Source organism: Apiospora marii, assembly GCF_038362585.1.
Source record: "Apiospora marii strain CBS 49790 chromosome Unknown utg000002l_segment0_segment0, whole genome shotgun sequence".
In the NCBI taxonomy this organism is placed as follows: domain Eukaryota; kingdom Fungi; phylum Ascomycota; class Sordariomycetes; order Amphisphaeriales; family Apiosporaceae; genus Apiospora; species Apiospora marii.
In genome coordinates, this window is record NW_027117373.1 from 1548414 (window position 1) to 1572949 (window position 24536).

Below are 24536 nucleotides of genomic sequence, written 5' to 3' on the forward strand. Positions count from 1 at the left end.
GAAAACTCCGTCGAATCCGTGCACAAGGCAATATGACACGGTGTAATACCAAGGAAAATCAAACGCATGCCATGCCAGGGTAGTGGTCACTTGATTGGCAGTTGACAACCAGACGCCAGCTTGGAGTTCTGACGCCAATGGCAAAGAGCCGAGGCCAATCACAGGCCGGGGTGGGCGCCCGCGTTATCAACCACGTTATCTGAGAGGTTGATAAGCAGCTGGGCCAGGCAGCGCTTAGTGGCGGCGTCATCGCGCAAGACGGAAGAGAAGGTGGCATCGCGTAATGGCTCCGGGAGGCACTGTCTAAGGGCCTCGCGGGCTCGGGCATTGTCGCTAAGTCGCAAGAAGCACCGCACAACATGCTTAAGGAGACGTGCGGTCTGTTGCTCGACCAGTTGGGCCACCATGTTGCTCAATACCGTGCCAACCGCGTAGAATCGCTCGTACGTAGCGCAGATGTAGTTGAGACCGTTGTCGTCAAGCAAGATCTTCTGGACGATGAAGATGGCAACCGTCTTGCTCAACTCGGAACCTGTCTCCATGATGCGGAGACATAGCGGAATGATCTCGGTGGTCAGAAGGAAGTTGATGACCTCAGTGGAGTCATTCTTCACCAAAGCTCCAATGACACCGAGCGAGGTGAGGCGCAAGTACTCAAAGGGGCGCGACTTGGACGTCGTGTTCAAGAAGGGATACAGGTAGAGCGGGATGTGAGCTTCGAACTGGTTAGCTTTCGTCCTTTCTTCTGAGGAAGGAGCCTGGGAAGTGGGAGTTACCTTTGAGAAACAAGGTTCGTGTGTCGTTGTGCGATGCTACACACTGTAAGAGGGCCAAAGCGTTGCAGACGCGGTTGGAGGCAGCAGCGGTAAGCTGAGAAGGGTTGAGAAGCGTGTAGACAGAGATGATCTCCTGCGTGAGGGAGGTCATGACACCAAAGGAGTGCCACAGTATCAGCGCCAACTCAGGGACCTGCTCACGCTTCTTGCTGAGTTCCAGGAGTGCTGCCTCGCGGGTGCTCTCGTTCAGGAGGTCGGCGACGTAGTTGAGAGTTCGCCGATTGTCCTCCGAAACGTTGTCCATGCCATTGTCCTGGACGTGGACAGCCGAGTTCTGACCAGTGGCCGCGACGTTAAGATGTGCGCCAGCCATGCGACCATAGTGTCCCTGCTGAGCAGCGGCGGCAGCTGCTGCGGCTTGCTGCTGGGCCTGGTGCTGCTGCTGCTGTTGCTGCTGCTGCTGAGCCTGGTGACCTTGCTGCTGGTGCATCCATGACTGCTCAGCATGCGGGTTGTATTGATGATGGGCGTACATGCTGGGGTTCGGTAGCATGGTAGTCGTGCGACAAGATGATGCTGGACGATGCGAGTGTGATGTCGAATAGCACGGCGAGCCGAGGGGTCGGTTTGGGACAGACTGGGTTGGGATTCTGAGGAAAAAGGTGACAATGGTCAGTCGGTGGATACGGCACAGCCGCGGCAAGTTTGGCATTCATGGGATGCATAAGTCCCAGACCTGGCTTTGGGATGAGAAGAAGGATTCCAAGTGTACATACCAGAAGCAGACCAGACCAGTCTAATCCAATCCAGTGCTCGATTAGAATATCGACGAGAGAAGGGGAAGGCTGTGACTCGTAAATGCGTTGCCGTGCAGTGCAGCTGTGCGGGCGCGAGCGAGATGCGATGCGAGGCGAGGCGGGCGGGCGGGCTCAGTTGCCAATTGTTGACAAGCTCGACGGCGGGAGGAAGAGAGGCGGGAATGTCGACTAATGAAGCCAAGAGGCCTTGCGCGGTGTTGTCCAGGCTACAAGAGACTTGATAGAGAAGGTGGGAGGCGGGAGGGTAGGTAGGACGGTGATATGAGGTAGGTTCGATAGGCACAACTTTTGGCGAAGGCTCATGGAGAAACGAAACAACATGAACCCAGCCAGCCGTGCTACTGCTTGCTTGCCGCTGTTCAAGCCGCCTGCTGCTGCTGCTGCCACTACCAAAGCAGGCTACTTACTTAGGCACAGGCTACTAGACACGCAGGCCCTGGGGGCATATAGGATGGGATGAGTGGATTTGATTCGCCGGCCAGGATTGGATCTTGGAGAGTACATGCAACCGTAGGAGCAGGAGTGGGAGTTGGAGTGTGAGCAGCAGGACAACTTTGCTGTGACCTAGTAGTTGGCAGGTACCTCAAGTGCTCATTGAATGCACGCTGCTTGATTGCTGAATGCACCCAGCCTACAGGCGGTTGAGTTGACATCCTTCAGGCGGCATTGCGCTGTAGCGCTCGCGCTAAGCTGAATAGGGATATAGTAGGTGGTAGATCTGTTATCTAAGTAGGTTAGGGTAGAAGTTGTTCCGTGCTCCGACCTGGAATACCAAAAGCTTCATCTCAGCCCGATCGCGTACTCTGATATATATGCAATAGCTAGACAATTAATCGCAACAGTATTGTACGGCTCTTTTCCCCATTTATTTCGGCTCAATAGGAGTCAGGGATACGGTATACTTCGCTATAGTACATCCGGGATCATAGATACTCAATTGGGCTGTCGCGGGAGCTAACAAAAAGGCCTGGCCTTTCACGTTGTGTGTGGTCAGGGATCATGGAAAGTGGGGGTGCATTGTGCTGTGTCTGGCAGTAGGTATCTATCTGTCTGCAGGAGAACATACCTTTCTCCTCATGCGCCCTATAAGCATGGCCTGGGTATGTCGAGGTTAAGATAAGGTCAGTCAGATGGGTTGGATGTCTCGACGCCCCGCATATCTTTCATATCATCACCAATACCTAGATCAGCAGGCCTCTGAGGGACCCCCGTCATATAGTCCAGATCTTATAGTTCATGTCACTAAAGGAGTTTCAGATAATACCCATGTTATTCCAGAGCATGAGGTGCACTTATACATTAGTACTTTGTAAACGCTATTAGGAAACGTAAAGGTCATGAAACACCTTGCCTCTCTTCTTACGTGCAACCCCATTCTCTTTTCCCAAGGCTTCTTTCTAACCTTGCATGCCCGCTCTCAAGACAAAAATCCCTCCCCCCATTGTTGCTGTGCCCCTCGAAAAGAAGATGTGTGAATTAGTAGAGAATTATTCAAAACAACCACCTGTCCGCCGCCCCCTAAAAATTGGTTAGAGAAAGGTTATCAAAGGCTGCATAGTCCAACAGCCTCGAATTTTTCCTAGGGGGGTCTCCCAGTTATTCCATTCATTGCTCGCCTCCATCTCATAGACGGATCTCTTTGAGGATATGGTCGGCCATGTTCTTGAATTGCCATGTGTTACCCGCCATCCGCTTGAATTGGAGACCATGCAAAGACAGCAGAGGAACCTTGACAATAAAGATCTCAAACTCCAATACCATACTGCCACCCAGGTCGCTTTGCACGTGCGTCGTCGTCTCGCCTGGTACCCGGCGCGAGGAGCTACCAGCGTCCCGTTGGCTGCTCTCCGTCTCGGAGATCTCCGAATTCGAGTCACTCCGGTCTGTATGCCGCCCAGGGGTACGCGGGGTGTTGGGGACCCGATCCAAATCACGGATCTCATCGCGGTCCCTCTCTCCCCTCAGCCCAAAGCTGAAACGCCTCCGGTTGTCCGATCTAGCAGCCGGGCTTTTCGGGTCATCCGCCACTTTGTTCAAGTCGATACTGGGGGTGTGCCGACAGCTGAAACCTCCGCGGATCTCTGTATAGTCCACCCCTAGCTGTCTCAGCACCCGCTTCAGCTCTGTCCGTATCGCCGGTACCGTCTTTGAGGATGTCGTAGAAACACTGAACAATCCCTTGAGGAAAACCGGTTTGGCTAGTTCGGAATCGTCTAACCGTTCCGCTGACGTTCCGCTGGCTTCGCCAACGTCTGCATCAGTCTCTTCGGGAACACCAGCCTCGGCCGCACGGGCCCCTTCTCTCCGTTGCCTTCTGGCTTGGATGCTCTCCCTTCGAGCATGTCCAAGCGATTTCGCCCTCAGAGAAGTGCCAGGTGTATTGAGAGAAGTGCTCGCTTCAGCGGGCGTCTTTTCGGTGGGAGCGGACTGGTCTGAACCGCTAGTCGGAGGGGGTTCTTGTTCTTTGGAGACCCTACTTTTGGACCCAAGCCGTCTCCTGAAATCGCCTGAGTTGACGCTGGTGGATCGCCCAAGCTTCTTGCTACCTGCATTGTCGGCGGATAAAGGGGGGCTCAGAAGTTCACGGTGTTGAGGTTGGCTGCTGCCAGATCGCAGGCGACTTGGAACGTCTTCGCGGTCGCGGCGCGACCTCCTAATGCTGAAGCTTTTCCGCGGGGTCGGGGGTTCAGCTGGCGAGTGGACATGGACGATAGGAGGGTGGGAACGATCCTTGTCCAGCCGTTCCGGCTCTTTCCGGCGCCTTGTACTAAACCGCCGCAAAATTCCAGCGGCAGTGCTCTCCTTCTTGTGTGGGACTTCCAGTTGGCCCTCGGGCTGTGGCGGCGGAGTAGGAAGGGCTGGCGAGGGCTGTGCTTGCTGTGCTTTCTTGACCTCATCAGGGATGTCATCTTCCCCATGTGTCCTTGCACGTGGTCGAGATCTGCCCCCGGTCGCCTTTTCACCCGGCATCTCATACGCAGCAGTGTTCGTATGAGCCTGTTGCGGCGCAACAATCTCCGGCATGGGAGAGTCGGCCACATTCTTGGGTGTGTGGGTCTTCGGTTGGACATCCACTCTATCGCGCTCCTGCTTCTCCTTGACTAGGTAGTATATAGAGATCAGGGGGTTGAAGGCATTAAGGGGGTCACTGCCGAGGGCAAGTGCCTCGGTGCTTGGTGTCGTAAGGTTGTCGCGGCTGTTAGCCGAGTTGCGTCGCTTATAGAAATCAAACCCAAACCCTCTCTTCTTCTCGACGTCTTTGGGCGCCGGCGGCATTTCCTTCTCCTTTTGCAGTAACTGCACGGCTCGAGCGTAGTCTTCGGACTCGATCATCCTGGTGAGCTGCGCCTTGATAACGTCTGGGGGACCAAAGTTAAAGCCTGTCATGGCATTGATGACCTCCGGCTCCAAAGGGGGCGTGATTGGTTCGCGCTGTGGGAGATGGTTCTCGGGCGGGCCGCCGTAGCCCTTGGTCATCCACGGGTGGTTCATTACCTCAAACATGGTAGCTCGTTGCTTGGGGTCGGTAACGAGCATGCGTGAGAGGAGGTGCCGGCAATCGTTGCCTAGCCAGTTGGGATAGTCGACAAGGCCCTTCTTGATCTTGGCGTGCAGAGCTGGCATGCTTTGATCGTCGAAAGGGACCTTTCCGCATACTAATACGTAGAGGACAATACCGAAACTCCAGACATCGACCTCGGGTCCAGTATAAGCGCGTGCCTGCAGGAGCTCGGGGGCGGCGAAATAGAGACTGCCGCAGAATGTCTTCAGGTGGCCGCGAGGGGCGAACAGGTTGCTCAGGCCGAAATCGATGATTTTGATGTCCCCGGTCTTGGAGATCAGGATGTTCTCGATCTTCAAATCGCGGTGGACAATACTGTTGCGGTGGCAGTAATCCAGCGCACTCGCGATTTGTCGGCTGAACTTCCTTGCTTGCTTCTCCTTTAACTTGCCGTGCGAAATGATGTAATCGAGCATCTGGCCGCCGTTGACATACTCAAACAGCATGTACCAGTGGTAATTGGTGCGGACGACATCACGCAGACCGCAGATGTTGGGGTGGTCGAGAAGGGTGACGATGGCGGCCTCGCGTGCGGTTCGAATCTCCTTGGATTGGTCTGCCCGCTCCTTGTCGGCTCGGCTATGGTGGTTCTCCTCTGTAGATCCTCTCGGAATGATCTTGCAGGCAACCTAGAAGAGATGGGTGTGTTAACGGTATTGTGTCTTTGATTGAGGCAGCGATGACGGCATTTGGGAGATACTAACCTGCTCGGTGCCATCTTCCTTTCGGGCAAGCTTGACCTTGCCCATACTACCGGCACCAATCGTCTTGCCAAGGATCCATTTGCCTGACTGTGTCGGAATGGACGTGCGAGTCGTCCTTTGTTTCGATCCGGATGCGCGAGCTTCGGCTGCGGCTTGCATGACGGGGGGCACCGCAGCAGGCCCCCCGTTGTTGGCTACAGCAGTAGGGCCGGCCATGTTGGCGTGGTTGTTGTTGCGATGGGCCGAGGCGTTGGATCTCGTGCTGCTGCGGCGGTGGACGCCTTTGGAGTCGGAGCTTCGAGAAGTTGGGGGGCGGCGATCTTTACTCGATGGTCGCTTTGAATGTTGGACTACGTTACTCTGCTCATAATCGTGCTGGGGAAGGATGTCCTGGACGGGGCGTGAAGAAGAATTGGAGAGATGGCGGCTGTGGTGGGAATGATGGTGATCCCTTTCTCGTTCCCTTTCCCTTTGATGAGAAGAGGAGCTGGCGCGGGTATGGGAGTTCGACGCGGAGCGATGTGGAGGTGGGCCGGGATTGGCAGCAGCGGCGGCAGCAGCAGCAGCAGATGAGGTGGTGGTTGGGCGAGAACGAGTAGAGTGGGATCGCGACGGCTGGCTGGAGCGGTGATGAGAGTGGGAGTTTGAATGTGAATGGGAATGATGCGACGAGTGTTGTTGATAATCCGTGGCCGAACTGGACATTGCGTTTGAGATTCAAAGGCCCGAAAGCCAAAGGATGAAACCCAAATTGAGTGACAGACAGACAGGTCGATCGATGCCTACCAACTTTACCTACTGTAACCTGCTAAGCGTAAGGTCAAGGTCAACCTTCTCTACTTTTTTTTTTTTTGCGTGATGCTATGCTTCCTGGCCCTGTCGGGTGCTGCTGTTGGCTTGTGCCTAGGATCTTCAGGCTCCAGGGTTGATTGTGGAAGGATGTAATGTAATAATCAATGTATAGTCGCATGCGGCCCTCTTGTCTTTTTTTTTTTCTTCCCTCTTCCCTTTATTTGTTCTCGCTCGCTCTCTCTGTGTCTGTCCCCTTGAGACTCGTTGCTTTGCTGGACCTGGCAGGACCCGGTGGGTAGGTACTAGCAAGCCCGACAGTGTGTCGGTCAGTTATGGGCGAATGAATCTACAGGCCTGTTGAATCGTTTCGCTTCGGTAGAGGAGTTGCCGCTGACTGTTGGATGGATGCGGATGGGGGGCACAAGTCCTTGAAGTCTGGTAATCAATCCCTTCTGTCCACTTTTTTGATTACCAGAAACGCTGGGTTTGAACGTAGTCCAGTCGGTAGTGGTGGCGCCCCTGATTTAAAACCCGCCCAGTGTCTTTTAGTTGACGATTTGGGTGCAGACCATCTAATAAGCCCAGCCCAAGCACTCAGTACCTCTGATCAGGGTTCCAGCGCAATACGAAGACTTGATGGAACAATCAAAAGAAGACGCATCCCACGCCACGATGCGGATGGACTGAGTTTGCACAGCTTGAACTGGGGGACATTGCATGGAACTTTGCCAATCCGTCTCGACATACCTGACCGACATTGCCCAATCTGCAGATAGAAATAGGCTCTACTATAGATTTCGCTGCTACCTATGCTGTGCCGTCGTTCGCGAATGCAGAGACCCGGCCAAGCAGAAGAAATACGGTGGCCCGCTACAGTGCATCATGATGTACCTACAGACTTGCCTTGACGGGCTCCTGGCTGCTTGCTGCTTGCCTAATGGGGAGCAGGGTGGAGGGCAATCGGTTCAACTCGCTCACCAAGAATCAAGCACAAAAGAGAGGTGAGGGGAACTAACTGGAAGAGGGGGCTGGTAAGCAAGTATGCAGGCCACGCTCCTAGACACAAACAATTGGAACATGACGACAATGGTTCGGCCCCTGGTCACCAAATGGCAGCGGGCATGAAACTTGACGACTTGGTCGCAAAGGTGCCGTGTTGCCTCGCTCGAATGGAACAAGACCTGCATTTAGCAATCAACACGCGCATCTCCTGCTCGCATGCTACATAAGACAGACACACACACACAGAGTCACCCTCTAGAAAGCGGACAGCAAGCGACAAGGGGGGGTTGTGTCATCCCAGAAAGATCTCGCTGTTCCAATCCGTGATCAAATGCAGAAAGAATGGATGAAAATCCTCCTCCGTTGCGCGCGAAATGCAATCCATTTGATGATCGGATTGTTCGAATAGATAACTTCTTCATCGGCCATTCCATCTGCCTCCTCCTCTTCCTCTTCTTCCTGTCTGCTAGTGCGACCTGGCTTGATTTCCATGTGCTGTCCCGCCCACCCCTGTTCTGTTATGACGGACGTGTACAACGCGCTATGAGTGGTACAGTGTTGGAAATATAGGAGCGGTTGGTTTTCCATGCATTTGCGAGCACCCAAGAAACATTTGTGTCATCTGTCTTCTGGTCTGCCATCGTTCCGCACAGACAATGTCTGTGAACAGTCGCGAGTGTAGTAGTAGTTCCCAAAGAGCAGAAGAAAGGAGGGCCTAGAGGTGCCGCGCCATTTTCTTGCTTTTTCCTCCGTTGAGTCTTGAGAAAGTCGCACGATTGAAAGCCCAGTCCAATCGCAACAAGATCCTTATCTCGAGTACTCACCCGCAACGTGCCCGTCATCGCAGGCAGAGAAGCGATATGAATTGGTTGCCATTTCAATGCAATCCCAAAACGTCAATGAACCTTGATCATTCACTGCTGTTGGAAAGATCCTATTCGTGAATGTGATAGAAATATACATCGGGTAACTGGCTCAGCTCAATTGCTCTATCTTCGATCTTGGTAAACCTAGGCGGTGCCAAAATGAGGGGGAGGTGGGGTAAAACCGGTGGTGACGGATGAATCCATCAAAATGAGTGGGCCAGAAACGGACCGGTTTGGTGGTAATGGACGACAGGAACAGGAACAGGCTCACAGGAACAAGGTCGGCTCAGGTCTAGGTCTAGGTTGATAGATGCCGAGACGGACGTGGACCAACTGCATCACCCTCTCTCCCTTTTTCCAAGGTACTTGAGCATGCTAACAATCCATGTTGCCTCGTTTCCAATTGCATTGCATTTGTTGCACACGTGTACTGTATTGTTGTGGCTGCAATGCACGACGTTTTAATTGTTTACAGGTCACTCTTTTAGTGATTCCAGCATGCTGGTTTCAATGGGAAAGGCACGGATTGCCCTACTGACCTTACACCTGTGCAGTATTTGTGGCTGGAGCTTGGTTTGCTCGGCTTCCCATGTTTTCGCAAATGGGACAGTTTCAAATGGCATTTCCGCTCCCCAATCTCATTACTGTGGGTGGGGGTCCATCTACCTTATTTCCTAAGCTCCTCTCAATTAAAATTGATGGCGGAGATAAACACCGCATCTTGGCAGTCTGGGGCGGTTGTTTAATACCGTCGTCGACAGTTGGCATCTACTCGGTTACCACAGCCCGCCCGCCACCATGGGAATGATCATGCTGTCTGAGTGGTGTAGGTATTTCCGGTCTTTGGTCAACCTGGGTTAGGCTGCGCAAACAGCAACTCGGGCTGCCTACTTCCCCTATATCAGTCTAGCAAAGGAGCCATATATGCAGTGCTGAAGCCTTCTGTCTCACGGGTCGACTCAGCTGTTTGGCCAGCTGTTTGGCCTCATGTACAAAAATGCATGGAATCGGATCTCATCATTCGCTAATCTCGAATCCTACCTTGCAGGACAAGGCGGCTTCCGCGCAGCCCGTCTTCTCCCCTTCTCTATGTGGTCTAGAACGTGTCCCCATCCACGGAGATGCACCCGCTACCCCCGTACCGCAAGATTGGTCGCTACGGGTGCCTGTCTCTCCTCAAAATCAAGTAATTGCAGCTAGATGGGGTGTTTTCTGCATGGTCTGAATAGAATCAACCATCGTCATGCAGGAACTGGACCATTTCTGGACCTCGAAAGGTAAGGTTGAACGTCTTGAGTCGCTCTCACCGGATAACTACGCAGTCCTGTATCGCGCGCGGAAATAGTTTGATTCTTTGTAGATGCCGCGGGAACGTCACAGCCAGGTGGCACAGGCTACATAAGCCTCCAAACGTTGTGAAGCTGACATTGCGCCTCTTAGATGAAGATGGGTAGGAAGCTTACTATATTCATCTGTGACTTTCTTCTATCCTTGGGCGGACACTGGCACGTAGCTAAATTCAGACGGCATCCTAACTTGTTATTGTGTAGGTACTATACACGCATTGCTGCTGTACTCGAGGTCTTCAATTACTCGTGCCGCCAGTGCTAGACGAGACAAGCATCACAAGCTCTCGTATATATAGCTAAGTATGGAATCCCATCGTAAGAGGTTGCAGCCATGAATGAAATCACGATGAAACACATACAGGATAAGCAATACAATAGTATACCAAAATTATGTTCTCGCCATCGATATGAGGTCGTGAATTTTCGAATAACGTCCATAAACCTGTTTGGGGCTTGGTGGCTGTCAGCCGAGTGTTTCATGCTGCCAACAACTCCTGAGCTGACCCAGAGGTCAAGCAACAATCATACCCAATGCATGCCATGACTAATCAGAGGTGAAGAGCCATGGCCCCGAATCCTTCTGTGGCCCTAGAGGACCTCAAGTCTATCGTGCCGGCCTTATATAGACAGTCAGGTGTCATTGTGTGGCGCACCAGTATAGGCCAGGCGATGTTGGTTCAAACTTGCAATTTAACGCGAGTAAGCCTGTAGTATTTGAGGGCTTCGCTCTCGTCTCTTGTATGCCAGCAAGCCATGGAGACCGCGCCCCCATATACAACATTTAAGGTACGAGGACTTCTTACAGTACACGCAGTATTGACTGTTGGCGAACATGATCGGGCTTCCCAGCAGTATACTATGATCGGTTGGTGGATGGTTACAAGAACGATCAAGTGCTCTTTCTGTGTTCACGGAGACAGCAGCACGCGGCGGCTTCAATCCCCCTTAGAACAAATTTGAGAAGCAAGCCCCCGAGCCGGACAACAGCGCAAGTGAATCCTTATGTCCGGATGTGGAAAGAAGGAAAGTGGTCTATGTCAGCTTACGGAATGTGAGTCTGAAATCGCCGCAACTTGAGTGCTACGGGGTCTGTAGTCGGCCCTGAGGAATCATATAAGGTGGTCAAATTACAGTTGATCGCGTATCTCTTTTGTAGTAACCCAGTTGCCTACTGGAACAGGGACTATCCGGGTGTGGTCGGATGCAGCACACAGCTTCTCCCTGAATACGGACAACAGTCAGTATTGGCCTGCTAGGTTTTGCCAATGCCTTAGCCAACGTGCCGGTGTGCACGCTTTCGCATGTCATTCTTAACGATATCGCCATAGCCCCGGGACAGCAACAAGGAACGGGACTGCTATGCATTCCTGGTCTTAAGGGGCCATATCAGAAGACCGGGTTCTAAGGATGGGCAGACGAGTTACCCAACGAGCCCATATAGTGTGCATCTTCTCAACGTTACCAAGACAAGCGTCTCTGAAATCAACATACCCGACGTGTGCTCATGTACAAGATTCCAGAGCCGTCCAGTATGCCGAAGGACTGTATAAACAGGCCTCTTTGGGCGTTAGTGTAAGGGGTGGTGATAAGCTCTAGTAGACGGCCAAGACGCTGACTTGACAACATCGTCCTTTTGCCTCGTGTAGCAGGGTTGGAGCGGCCTGGCTGGTTAGAGCACCGGTTGCAGCGCCGTGGTAGCTAGGTAGAGTTGCAGGCACATATATGAAACAGGAACAGCTCTACCAGTCGATAGATCAACCATCTCCCACAGGAGATACGCACCAAGAAAACAATAGTCACTGTAATGACATATCAATCTTATTGGGATGGGCAATGAGCGAGGGTCTACATCTCGGGGCCTCAGAGTTCTGCATACCTAGTTTTGCGATATGTCGTGTTGAAGATCACATATGGCACCGCACGCACATCACATGAGGTGATATATAACATTCTGATCACATACTCGAGACTCGTTTTTTGCAATACTGATACTTCTAAGCAGACATCTCCTTGCGTGCCATCGTCTATTTACTACTATGGGGGTCACGGCCATGGTGTGTTGCTTGCCGAGAGAATCCATCATGCTCACCTGAACATGCCACACATCCAGGTCAGCCACGACTTTGGCTCAGACCGCACGCCGCCATTACCGCCCTTCTCCGGGTAGCCAGCGCTGGACGAGGAGGAAGCAACAGACGCGGGTCGCACAGCCTTGCCAGAGGAGTCCTTGACAGCCGCAATGTATGCGACCTCCAACCGGAAAGCACCCTCCTGCTGTCCGAAAAAACTAGAAATGCAAATAATGAGTCGACTTGTTTTCCTACGTGACACGCAGCCAGCCGAGGGGGCAATGGCGAGGAGCGAGTCCAAGAATAGGAGGGGGGGCAAGGGAGGTTAAGAGCAACGTACCTGCGCATCATCAAGCTGATCCTCCGCACATTCGCCAGATCCAGCCCCGGGGCATCCGGCTTCGGCTTGCCGCGATAAGTCGGCTTGAAGTCGCCCCAGGGGACGAACAACACCTGGTCATCCTTGCCGCCGTCGCCATCTTTAGGGGAGACGAAGTCATACTCCCAGCTGACGGTGCTCTGATCGCGGCCGTCGGGCCGCTTGGGCACCTCCTCGTCCTTGAGCGTCAGCGTGTACTTCTTGCCGTCGCCGCCCTCGCGCAGCACCTTGAGCCGCAGGCCGTCGTAGGCCGAGACGTCCCACCGCCGCTGCTGCTCCGGTTGCGCGCGGCCGTCGACGGTCCGCTGCGAGGCGAAGCCGGCCCCGCCCAGCGCCGTGATGTCCAGCGTGCCGTGGAACACGGCCTTGCCGGCGCCGGCGGGGCAGTCGAGATAGGACTGGCTGTTGCCGCCGCGGACGCGGTCATCGGAGGCGGTCCATGCCTCGGCAGACCATGGGCTAGAACCCGAGGGTACGTACGTCAGTGCATGCTGTTACTATAATTGCTGGTGCCGTTGCTACGTTGGTCGAGTGCGTGCGTGTGCGTGTGTCAACGAAGACCACCGCCAACAAGAAGCAACAAACACACGAACAATTGTGATAGGCCAATGCTTTGGGCCGCAATGCAGCGTAGTGGTGAGACCATGGCAATGAAAGTGGGACATAACTCACGCATCGCCGCCAAAGAGGAACAGGCAGTCCTTGTCTGTGGTCATCGTCACGTGGCTCATCGCGGACGGTGATTTACTTGGCAACAGGGACGTCAGAGTCTCGGAGTCCGTCCAAAGTCGCCTGGGGGGTTGGTGGGTGGGTGTGTGGTTCGGTTGATCAGTGGTTAGAAAGCGGGCTGGGGGGAGCTGTAGCTAGACAGTAGGCCGATTTTCATAGCCTCGTTTGTCGTTGGCGTGTATCTATTCTTGTCGATGGGTGTCTGACTTCATTAGGAAAGGTTCCCTGGTCTGTCGATCAATTGGTTCCCTACCCACGCGCAAATCACAGATCAAATGCAGTGCTGTGCAGCCCCGGGGAATATACTAGAGACCAGAGGGGTAAGTACTGAATGGAAAAAATTGGACCAAACATTGGGAATGCATTACATCACTTTTCAGCCCTACGGGTAAATGCAACAGAACATTCAGAAACACATCTCCATCCATGCAGGCTTCTTTTGCTTCGTTCTGACCACCAGAAACCCAAGCGAGCCTGTAGATCTAGCCAATGGAAACGGAGAGTACGGTCGCTTGTCTATGCATAGCGAGTTTTGTATTAATTGCGTGCGCAACCATCCCCTTTTGCTGGCCTTTTGCATCAGGCAGGATCCAGTCTGCAGCATACGTAGTAGGATGTAGAATGTTATGTCCCCATTCGGCCTCGCGCCTTGGCGGTTGCGCTTACACACACCACTCTCCATGCCCGCCGCTGCGTCAATCAGGTGCCTGTGAGTGGCGCGATATACGATCCTTTGGACGGAAAGGGCGAGGATCGCTTTCCGCAGGGTCTGATGCGGGCGTTCCTCCCAAGCGAGCAAACCTGCCTGCCTGGCCTTCTTGGTCGGTCAAGCCATTGATACGCGTTGGATCGGCGACCATCGCTTCTCGCTCGCTACACATCCTTCTAGAAGAATTCCATGGAGGCGCAAACGCGCGCCATGGCAACCGAAAATAGTAGAGGCCGTGGCAGACCTAGTGTGCTGGGCGGGCTACAGTATGGCAAGATTCGATGGAAAACCGGCCTGAGGAAAACTGCCACCGGTTCCTCTAGCGTAGCGGTGCCTGCCCATTATCGATCAATTGATCGATCAACATTGTTCAAGTGTTTTGAGGTAACGCAGGTACCTACAATACCTACCTGGCTTAGCGGTATCCTCTAAATGCCCTTTTCCCCGACGACGCAAGACATTTCTCCATATCAAGGAGTTGCGCACGATTTAGAGTAATGGAACGAAGGACCACGAGCTCATTAGAGCCCGATCGCTGAGGGGGGCTCAGACTGGACTCCTGACCAGGCACGCACATTCTACGGAGCACACGCACGTACTTTGTAACCAGAAATAGCAACCAAAGAGAGATAGAAAAAGCAACCATATATGTATGGGTCATATGATTCAGGTTGAACGGGGTCCAAGATCCAGTTTCCTGTAGGGGACTTTTTATTAAACAGGACAAGGCCAATGTAGGCTAGGAGGGCCATCTACATATTAGTGCTATCGTGGCTAGTAAGTACATAGGTAGGCGGGTAGGGGATCCTGCTGTCTCCGGTTATCGTGTGTGCTGTGCCGCACGATGCTACCATATTTGGCTATAGCGTCGTAATCTAGATCTCAGCTGAACTTGAAGGGGGAGGGGAGGCACTTTTCCAGAAACCGCCTGTGCCAGAATGCATCTGGCGAGACGGCTCATCTTTGCTCCGGCATTATACAGTCATTGCCGCGTGCGCCGCGGGTTGGAGGGGTCAGTAGATAGGAGTCCTGCACATCTCATTTCGCAGTTGCAGGTTGTTGTGGCGAATCATCATGGGCATCCATCCTCAGCCACGGCAGACAAAGTCCTACGATCCAGCATTCGCATCCTACACGGCAGCCCGGTAGGCTTAATCCTTAGCCTTCCTTCCTTAGAGGGCAGGCGGGGCTAATCGAAAAAGGGGGGCAATGGGTCGTCACGGTGACAAATGCACAAATGCAGAAGAATACTTACAATTAAAAGAATACATTGAGAGGGGGGAGAGTCGCCGGGGTGTTCGAGTTCGAGCTGGGCCGCGCCAAGATGATAGAGGCTCTAGCTATCAAACGGATCTTGCGCGTTTCGCTTCTTTGGTCGCGGTTCCGTCCCATCGGCGCGTGGGGCGTAGATAGCCCAGCCCGTACAAGGGTGTAGTAGTAGTAGGTGCTTTTTTGTTTCCCAAAGTGTCCACCTCACCTCCATCCATGCCTGTATCCTGTGGGCTGTCTATTCTTGTCATACGCCAGGATACCAGGCTAGGTTGCTATCTATCACCCAGGTCCAAGACCCAGATGCGGCAAGACATTCATCAAAAGGGTGCAGATCTTGGACCGAAACTGCGCTATCCTGCGTGCGAGAAAGTACGCAGGTGGATGGGTTTCTTTTTCCTTACGAGCCCAGCCCGTCCGTAGGGCTTGGCCAAGCTTCTTACGGCGTATGCTATGATGCTGGAGCGAGCCATGGCCCTAACCCGTCCCTAAGCTCCTGGGCTAGCTAAGGTAGCTGGGCTTCTCCTCTCCCGTCCCCCGTGTTTTTTTTTTTGATCTTAGATTCAAACTCCTCAACTGCCGCTAGTAGAAGAGCAAGAAACACGGGAAGGTGACGAAGTGCTGGGCCAGCCACTTACCTGCTACTGGCTGGTCTGGTTGGTCTTGGTACGATACCTACATCATACCTACCTTTGGGTCGCGCAGGCAAGACAAGACGAGAAAAGACACATACCCACACCTACACACCTACATACATACAAGCACAAGCGCGCGGGCATACGCACTCGCACCACCACCACACATGATACGCACATATACGCAACACGTGGACACAGTCTCTCTTGCATGACCTGGGATGAAAGAAGGATTCGCGGATCTCGGTGTCGCTGCGCCTCATTGGGAAACATACATATCGCCAGCACCAATCACTTCGCCCCCCCCCTTGAGTGGCTCGCCTATACTACGCGGACCCACGGGCACTAAGATGAAAGGATGTGACAAACCCGCTAGTCGTGTGCTAACAAAGGTAGGTAGTAGGGGAAGGGGGCACAGAGCACAGCCGAATCACCATCCCAGATCACCTTACGGCCTTGTCGGACTGTCCTCGTTGCCTAGTTGCCATGGTGGGCCCATGCCGTTCGTCTCCGGGCCACATCTCTCGGGCTTAGACTTAAAGAATCGAGTGTAGTGGTAGAGCCAGCCCACTCACTAACTAACCTGTACTTACTACCCACATCCCTGGAGCTAACACCGTACACTAGCAAGGAAGGCCAGAGATAGCCTCTTTCCGAGCTTTGTACTGTAGGCGGAGGGAGGATAAGGTTTTTTTTTGTTTGTCGTAGTAGAGAAACGGGAGGCAGAGCATCCGGGGGGCCCGTCCAGATCTAGCAGTAGGAGAGCAACCGATCCGTTAGATCGTTGTCATGAGAGTGAAGTACATCAATATATTCAACATCGAAGAAAACCAAAGCTCCTAGCGAGGAGAAGGATATACGCTAAACAGTCCGCCAATGAAAACATCCAATGAGTTTTGTGAAAATGCCTCCAGAATTCGCCTTGCTTTGCCCATCGATATCCCTTTCCATCCAGAAAGTCGTCGCTGGGCTTCCCGGAAAAACCCCCCTATATGTAATGCAGAAAACAAATGCGCCGCCAGCGCCTGTACCCGTAGTAGTGGTAGTAGTGATAGAAAAAAAATGGAACAATGTAATACATCAAGTCATGCTCGCGTGAGAACGCCCTCCACGTCTAATTCTTTGCATATTTTGGAAAATGTCCTTCTCATTCCCGGCCCTCTCTCAATGCGAGTGCATCCCAGGTGAGCCCGGCATGGAGAGGGGTGTGGTTGGGTAGTCGTAACCCGCATCCGAGCAGTTGGTCGAGTGATCGAAGGAGTGGGAAAGTGGTGGTGTCTGGAACAAACAACACGAAACGCCCGATCAGCTACGTGGTTCTCGGTGCAACAAAGCAGGAAGACGGCGCACTTCATGGTGATGACTCACATGAGGGTTGGAGTTGTCGTAATGACCAGGGACTTCCATGCTGGGCACGTAGCCGTAGTTCATGGAAGGATATAAGGACTCCTCTCCGGGGTAGCTCTCCCTCTTGATGGCGTCGCTGAAGTGGGTCATGGAAGGTAGTGTGCACGGCACCGTCGTGGCCATGTAGCTGGAGTAGCCCTCGGCCGTCGTGATGGGCGCGTAGGGCGCCGCCGTGCCGTAGGGCGGCAGCATCATCTCATCCGGGGGAGGAGGGTAGTTGGAGTAGGTCATGTACGGGGGCGTGTGCGACCTCTCGCGCTCGTCGTACGAGGGCGGGAACAGCAGCTCATCCTCCATGGGCGGCGTGAACTGAGGTCCGGGCTGGGCGGTCTTGTGCGAGGCGGAGTTGCTCTTGGAGTTCTTGCCCTGCTTCTTGGTCGCCTTGCTGGGCGTCTGTACTTGCTTCTCGGAACCGGAGGAGCCATCGGAGGTGCCGGCCCTTCTCTCGAGGTCTTCCAGGCGTCTCTTGAGCTTCTTCCCTGTATAAGAGGTTAGACTCGGCCGCTGCGGGTGCTTATATCTAGACAAGATCGAGGCTACGTACTGTAGTTGCGCTGGGCAATTCGGTTCTGTATCCGTCTGCGTTCGGCGAGGTCTGAAATCTTGGTCCAGTCTTCGTCGGGGTTGGCTGAGGGAGAGAAGGCGCTGCTGGTGCCTTGAGCCGAGTATTGCCTGGGTGCTGCTGCAACAGCCCCATATGCTGGGTATTGTGATTGGGACGACATGGTGTACATGAGTATCGAGCGAGTCGAGCAAGTCGAGCAAGATGTTGGAAGTGAAAGCCAAAGCCTCCAAGTCAACAACTGTATATGTGTGTGTATGTTTGTGTATGTGTGTATGTAAATATATAGAGAGAGATAGAGCCTCGTGTTTGGTCTGGTATCTTCAGTAGACTTGGGACTCTTGAAGGAAGTTGGGATAGTGGCAGCAAGCAGGACAATGTTGTGCCGGGGCGAGAGGCTCTACATATACTTCCTGACTGACCGGAGTAGCTTCCTTCAGCCATGAGCCATGATGAAGGCCGATGCAGATTCCCAAGGGTGCAAAGACCCCTGCTGCTCCTCCAGCACACCCCATGTGGTACATTGGCAGAGAGAGATACGTACTGTAGTACCTACCCTTGAACAAGGCACACACTCTCTCGAACCCATGCCCCTACACCAACACCACCTCTCAAGCAAGTACACACAGACGTATGTACGCAGTACAGTGACACAGGACTCAAAAGGTCCCAAATGCGAACCCGCCTTTTCGGGGGGCAGCTACTGCAACGTTATGGTGGTCCCAAGAAAGGCGCCTCATAACAGGCTTGCAGATGAGGGGACAAGGGTGTTGGGTGGTGGGTGGTGCGCACACACTCACAGCACCAAATGTACCCCAACCATGTAGCGAGGTACCGCCCCAAAGTACAAGTAGCGAGGTATTTAGGCCACTTTCCCACCCCCGATGTACTCTGGGGAAGATACGCTCGTAAACAGCCCTCTAAAGCGGCGAGGATCAGCCTTGGTCTCAATGTTCACTGTTCCCACATCCAGAGATCCACGGTACGTACCTACACCGCAAACCCCTGGTCCCTGTACGTCCCGCCAGAGCGGGCTCATAAGGCTAGGTATCTTTTTTCCTCTCTCTCGCCGTATCTGCGTCCCAATCAAATGCATTCCCATTCCCATCGCTGCGGTCCAGTACCTTTGTGCCTTAGTATAGAAACCTGTCTTAACCCTATTCGGAAGTTTTGCTCGAGCACGACTGGGACTTGGCCCTGCTTGTCTCCAGCTAGCTGAACAAAAGAGCCCCCCTTCTCCCCCTCACACATTTCTCATTAGCAAGGCTCATCGACGACGACGGAGACAGTGGGCAGGCATTGTCGGTAACATGGCCAATGGCAGCACGGCTTGGGGACCTCTGGGCCTCAGGATGATCCAGTTCTTGAAGAACTCGGCAAATGATGGAATCGTCGCATCCATATCGCGATGGATCCCCATAATAGGCAACCAGACTAGCTAATCTACACTGCCCGGCCAGAATGCAGACTTCATACGTGATTATGATGAGGATGGATATCTCCTGTACGAGCAGCATCTCTCGAGGGGGGGCCTGCAACCAACTCACAACCCATTTGGCAGGGTGTGCATATGGCGTCTTCTTTCTTTCTTTGTGTGATTGCAATTGGGAGAGGGGCAGGGGAGACGAGAGAGAGAGAGATCCTTCGTCCGATATGCCGCTCGCATTCCGTCCCATCCATCCATCCATGCTTTCCCACTGCATAATCTGGGAAAGCAGGAGCTTTCTTCTAGAATACATGTCTGACAGGGGTCGCGCAGCGAGCGAGATGATGTCCCAACCGCGCCGTGCTGACCGTTGACTGGACTTGGCCATCGAGCGGTTTCTATTGTTGTTTTCTCGAAAGAAGCACAGAACCTTTGCCGACTCTGCTGCGACCTTCGTCTAGCCAGCTTGTTGCCCCGTCAAGAGCGGCACCCCCCAGACCTCCCGGGCCTCACTTTGCACGTGCCTCGTAAGTTGTGTGGCCTATTTTTGGTAGAGTTCTTACCAAGCACACACTTGGGAACGACCAGCGGGGATTCCCATTCAATTGGGGAAGGAGCTCTAGGACTCGACCGTAAGGCTGGCAAATCGGACCGCACATATCCATCCACCCATTTCCGTTCGACACACCAGATGATAGCCTATTGACCCTGCTACTGCTACTTGCAAGGCAGTCCTAGGCCAGGCTTCCTTTCTTCAGCGGGAGAGGAGGAGACCTCCCCAATTGTGTACTTGGATATGTAGTGGTGGACAGTGCGGAAGTCCACGTTCTTCAGGGATCTGTACTGCGCCGACTGCCCATGTTTTAGCGCATTCCCAGGGCTTTGAAACAACATTCAATGGCCGGCTTTGCCTGCTCGACTGTCAGCCACCATCAATGGATTCTTAGGTATCATTTGTCACTGTCGCTCTCGCAATTGACCCACTGCACTGCCAGTTGTCTCGATATTTGTTTCTCAGGAATACGACGGGGAAATATAGGTAGGTGGTGCCATTTGCGACCTGGGTTCTTTTGCGATATGGATTAATGATCGTGCCCAATGTTGTTATTCAGCGCCCGGCTCCAAATCCCAAATAGCATGCATAGATGTAACCTTCCATGCCTTGGGCGAGAATCGCAGCAGGCGACCGGTGCCCGGCGCGTCTCGGCGGGCGCCAAGCCTGCCCACCACCTCGCCTATGCCAGCTAGCATCAACAGTGGACAACCCCTTTTCTTCGCCGTACGAGTACCTACTTCACCTATATTTACACATCACCAGATGCGTGCATAAAGTAGATTAATTGTTGGCGCCTCCGGACATGTAGGCATTTATTTACTACGAGTGTGCATCATATATATGTTATTATCATCAATAGTAGGCTGGCTGTCGGGCGTTCACTACATCCAGGACATACATGCAAGGCAAATTATCGCAACCGCGCTATTAAGCTATTATTCCATTCAGCCCTACAGTACCCAGACTCTTGGTCGACGGTAAGGAGCCGCCTAGCAGTCCAAAGTCGCGCAATAGTTCCGCGAATAAACGATGAGACCGCGCGGGCGTTCGCTTCTGTAAAGCCACCACGGTGCGTAGTTCCGGCACCCCCATCTGGTTCGAGCCCTTTGGGATTTTATCGTGAATTTATTCCGGGCGAGCTAAGCAAGGACTCTGTATCTCGCACGCGGTTGACGTTTTACGGAAATCAATCGTCCCATCTCATAGCCTTTTCTCCCCTCCCCAGCAACGCAAAAGCTTGGAAAGGTCATACACGAGCATGGCATTTCCATGCCCCAAGCGTACGGAGAGACGACCCTGGTCAACAGCCAATGGCGGCTGGGCGTGAGCAAATTCCATACACACTCCCGCAACTCCCACACACACCATAACACGCTCCCAGTCCATTGGTGATTGCCGGATTTGGCTATTGAGAGGGGCGATCGCCTGACGCTACACGACGGTCGTCGTCAATCGGATTCCATCCTCAGAGCATTACTCTTTGAAACCACCCACCCCCAGGCTTATCGCGGGTCCACAGCAATGGTTCCAGACTCTGTTGTTCGCCATCTTTGCCAGCTGCCTATTCTTCAGCGCATGTCCCTGTGCATCTACTGCGGACGGTTCGGACGGCCGGGGCTTGTCATACCCTTGCTTGCTGGCGTCGTGGTCTTTCTCAAGCAGACCTCGAGAAAGGATGATTGCTGGAACAACGGCTGTAGTCTCCGGGGTATGGGGTCCTTTGCATGGGCCCGCTTCGAGATAAGGCGTACCAGCACGTCCAGACGATTGGATCTACGCCATCTCGACTTGAGTGTCCCGTGTGGCCCAGCATTTGCAGCTCATAGGCTATCCAATCTTCAGCACCAGGATACCAGTAATCTAGAAGGTACGTGTTGCATATTTCGCGCACACACTGCATCTGGGGGGATTTTCTCATATCAAACAATGCTTCGGTTGCCACTGTCCCATAACCCATCCCATCCCACCTGCAGGTGACGGGCTGCTGGGTTGCTGACAGGGAGAGCTTGCAAAATGATCTGTCTCATCGAGCAACCGCGTTATCCCAGATGACCACCCACGAGGGGGGGAAAGACAAGACGGCAAGCCCTCCCTTCCATTGGTCCCAGTACTCCGTCTCGACGACGGTCATTAAGGTTCTCACCTTGACGACGCCCACACCCCCGGGAAACTACTACCACATACCGCCGCCGTGTACTCTGCGAGCTGTCCCAACCCCAAGGTACTGGTCTGGCAGGCTGCATGGCGCCAAAACGGCTTATGCACAAGTCCTAGGCCAACCACCCCTCCCCCATCCCCCCCTTGAACGTGGCATGGGTGAGCACAATGCAACGTGCCGGAGTGCTTCAGCTGGAGAAGGGGGAGGGGGAAGGGGGGTTTGTTTGGGGAATCAGAGACAGCAAATAACGAGGGACAAAGAAGACGGAACAATCACACGACAGGAAGGGGCAGGGTATTCTCCAGATAGACCGGTTGAGAATGCCCGGAAACCAAGCCGTTGAGGAAGACGATTGGCCGAGGCGCATGAAAGTACGACGAAGTTTGACTTTCTTCCCCCCATGTCGAGCTGGGGGAGGGGCCCGTCTGGGATACTACTTACTTACATTGAGGGCATCACGCCAAAGCTGCACGGTTCTTTGGGACTGGGCTTAAATCGTGGTGGTGCACCCTATACCTCGCTGACATATGACACACACACCCTCTCTCCGTCTCTCTCGCTCTCTCTCTAGCGAGCGTCGCGTTTCGCGGACAAGTCCGGATGTAAGCGGAGACTGCTTCGCTCAGTCGCAATTCAGGGTCCTTGCTTGGCGCACATGGTCATTGTGTATGCATGTAAGTCTGTAAGTAAGTATGTACCTACATTGTCATCACTCAACTCAGATCAGTTGAGATTTGGCTGCGGCACAGTCTGTCTTGTCTTATTGGATTTCATATAATATTATATGCTAAGCTCCATGGGCGGAAGAAATAAGAAGAAGAGCGTATTGACCAATGCACACGGTCCGGTCCTTCCATACGACACGGCCGACGACGACGACAGTCCCCAATGCCATCGCATCGGTACGGTCGACACTATTTTCGTCCCGTGCACCGTATCTGAAGCTAAAAGCGAGAGAGAGCGGGCCCCGAAAGTACCTTCCAAAAGCAGGCAGGGGGGTTAAAGGCGGCACTACCAATTTGCGGGCTAATTCGACGAGTTGGGTAGTAGTTGGGATATAAATTGTCAGCACTTGCGAGGTCGCCATTCGTCATACCCACGCAGCTGATTGGCAGAGAAATGGGGTCGTCTCTCTATTTCTGTTTCCTCGACTCCAAAACGGCTATTTCTGGCCCCCACCATCATTTAGTCGACTCCAGTTGGTACCATCGCGCATATCTCAGGTAGACGAATGGCAATTCCACAGGCCAGGCCAGGCAGAAAATAAGAAAGATCCTATATGCTATTCTGGTGGCCTGCCTCGCAAATTAGATAGGACAAGAGGCTAGCAATTCGTCACAAAAGAAAGGGAACCATCATGCGATCCTTGTCTGCCTGAAGTTCCTTCTCGGTCAATGGCCGTCATAAACATGCACGCATCAATATACATACGTAAAACCAAGTCACCCAGAGTGGCATTGCTACCCCATCTGGTCGCCGCAGCATAGGTAGGGAAAAATGCCCTTTCTACGAGTGAGCCTCGAATACGGTGGATTACTGTTATCCCAAATAGGTTTGCGGTAGGTAAGTACTGTAAGTTGCCAATATTTAGGGATTAATTAACCCAAGACAATGGATATGGCCGCACCAATTATCCTTCATCCCATCGTCTTGGTTCTTGGGTTTTGACATCTTACGGCACCGCATGGTGGACAGGACAGGACAGAGGGCATGTACCTGAAGTAGGTACTTTTCCCCTTCTAGATGATGTCGTAAAGTGCTGTGCCTCGCCTTACGACCAAGACACTGGCGGGACGTAAACAGACCGCCGGGTCGGTCAGATCAAATCAGCACTCACTTTCCTTCCCCCCCTCGTAGGGCTGGGAGTTGAGTGCTGAGTATTGCCCATCACTCCTGGCCAACCCCACAATACTCGTTCATGTTTCGTAGCTGCGGTGCTCTGTACATGGCTCTGTAAGCCGCTCAAGTACTCCGTTGGTGGCGGACGGGAAGAGAGGGGTGGGCTTGGCCCAATGGTGGCCCATGCTGTGAACCCGCTGAAACCTCCCTCATGCAGTGTACTTTTGATAGAGGAGTAGAGCAGAACCGACGGTCCCAAGTCGTACATGCTTTGACAAATTCCCAAGGGACTGAGGGCTGGGTACTGCAGAACACAAAGTATGGGGTTAAGTGGCTTCGGTGTCGCTATGCCCTTTCTTCTTCTCCAGACTAGCTAGGGAAGCAACAACTGGGATGCATCGCAACATACTTCCATGTGACTGGCGGTATGACTCTCACGGCGACTGCTTCCAAGCGGGACCACGACGTCCTCTTTTGTCGCTCCGTCGTTCGGCTTGCATACCTGCGCCTATCTGGCGGTCTAGCAGACCCCCGAGTTGGCCATTCAGGTCCTGCCCAGACTTGGCTGGCTAATCATCTTACATCTTGACCTGCACATCGCGAGACATATCTCCATGTACAGGCCGGGTCCTGCTCGAAGGCTGCATATCCAATGTTCCCCTAGTGCCCCGACTGTCGGTGTCGCCGTGGCTCCCGCGATCACGCACGATGGAAATGGGGATGGCTTATGGGGGGAAAGGGGGGTATTGGGGTTTGTGTCTGTTCGGTAGGGCTGAAGTTGTGAACCCATTCCATGCGAGCGACTTGTTCTACCCGCCTTGGCAACACAGCAGGCCCAATGGAAGCGGCCATGCTGGAACGCAATCTAACCAATACACCGCTTGGATGCCCGCCCCTTGGAGCGGGCGGCTAACCTGCGACACAGGCTG

The 24536-nt window shown here is 53.4% G+C and overlaps 4 protein-coding genes across 4 annotated transcripts; all 4 read right to left on the minus strand.

Moving 5' to 3' along the window:
• Positions 1–158: 158 nt before the first annotated feature.
• PG985_002176 (cell differentiation protein rcd1) lies at positions 159–1329 on the minus strand (the record flags this gene model as incomplete). The annotated part of the gene is made up of 2 exons (XM_066821945.1): positions 159–715; positions 777–1329. 2 exons carry the CDS (start codon positions 1327–1329, stop codon positions 159–161), a joined length of 1110 nt encoding a protein of 369 aa, XP_066689377.1.
• A 1888-nt stretch (positions 1330–3217) lies between these two features.
• On the minus strand, positions 3218–6565 carry PG985_002177 (Protein kinase; the record flags this gene model as incomplete). The annotated part of the gene is made up of 2 exons (XM_066821946.1): positions 3218–5785; positions 5861–6565. 2 exons carry the CDS (start codon positions 6563–6565, stop codon positions 3218–3220), a joined length of 3273 nt encoding a protein of 1090 aa, XP_066689378.1.
• Positions 6566–11954: 5389 nt separating this feature from the next.
• Positions 11955–13033, minus strand: PG985_002178 (uncharacterized protein; the record flags this gene model as incomplete). Its single annotated transcript, XM_066821947.1, has 3 exons — positions 11955–12156; positions 12279–12776; positions 12990–13033. The coding sequence occupies 3 exons, from the start codon at positions 13031–13033 to the stop codon at positions 11955–11957; spliced, it is 744 nt and encodes a 247-aa protein (XP_066689379.1).
• Positions 13034–16823: 3790 nt separating this feature from the next.
• PG985_002179 (uncharacterized protein) lies at positions 16824–17791 on the minus strand (the record flags this gene model as incomplete). Its single annotated transcript, XM_066821948.1, has 3 exons — positions 16824–16937; positions 17028–17545; positions 17611–17791. The coding sequence occupies 3 exons, from the start codon at positions 17789–17791 to the stop codon at positions 16824–16826; spliced, it is 813 nt and encodes a 270-aa protein (XP_066689380.1).
• Between the last annotated feature and the right edge of the window lie 6745 nt (positions 17792–24536).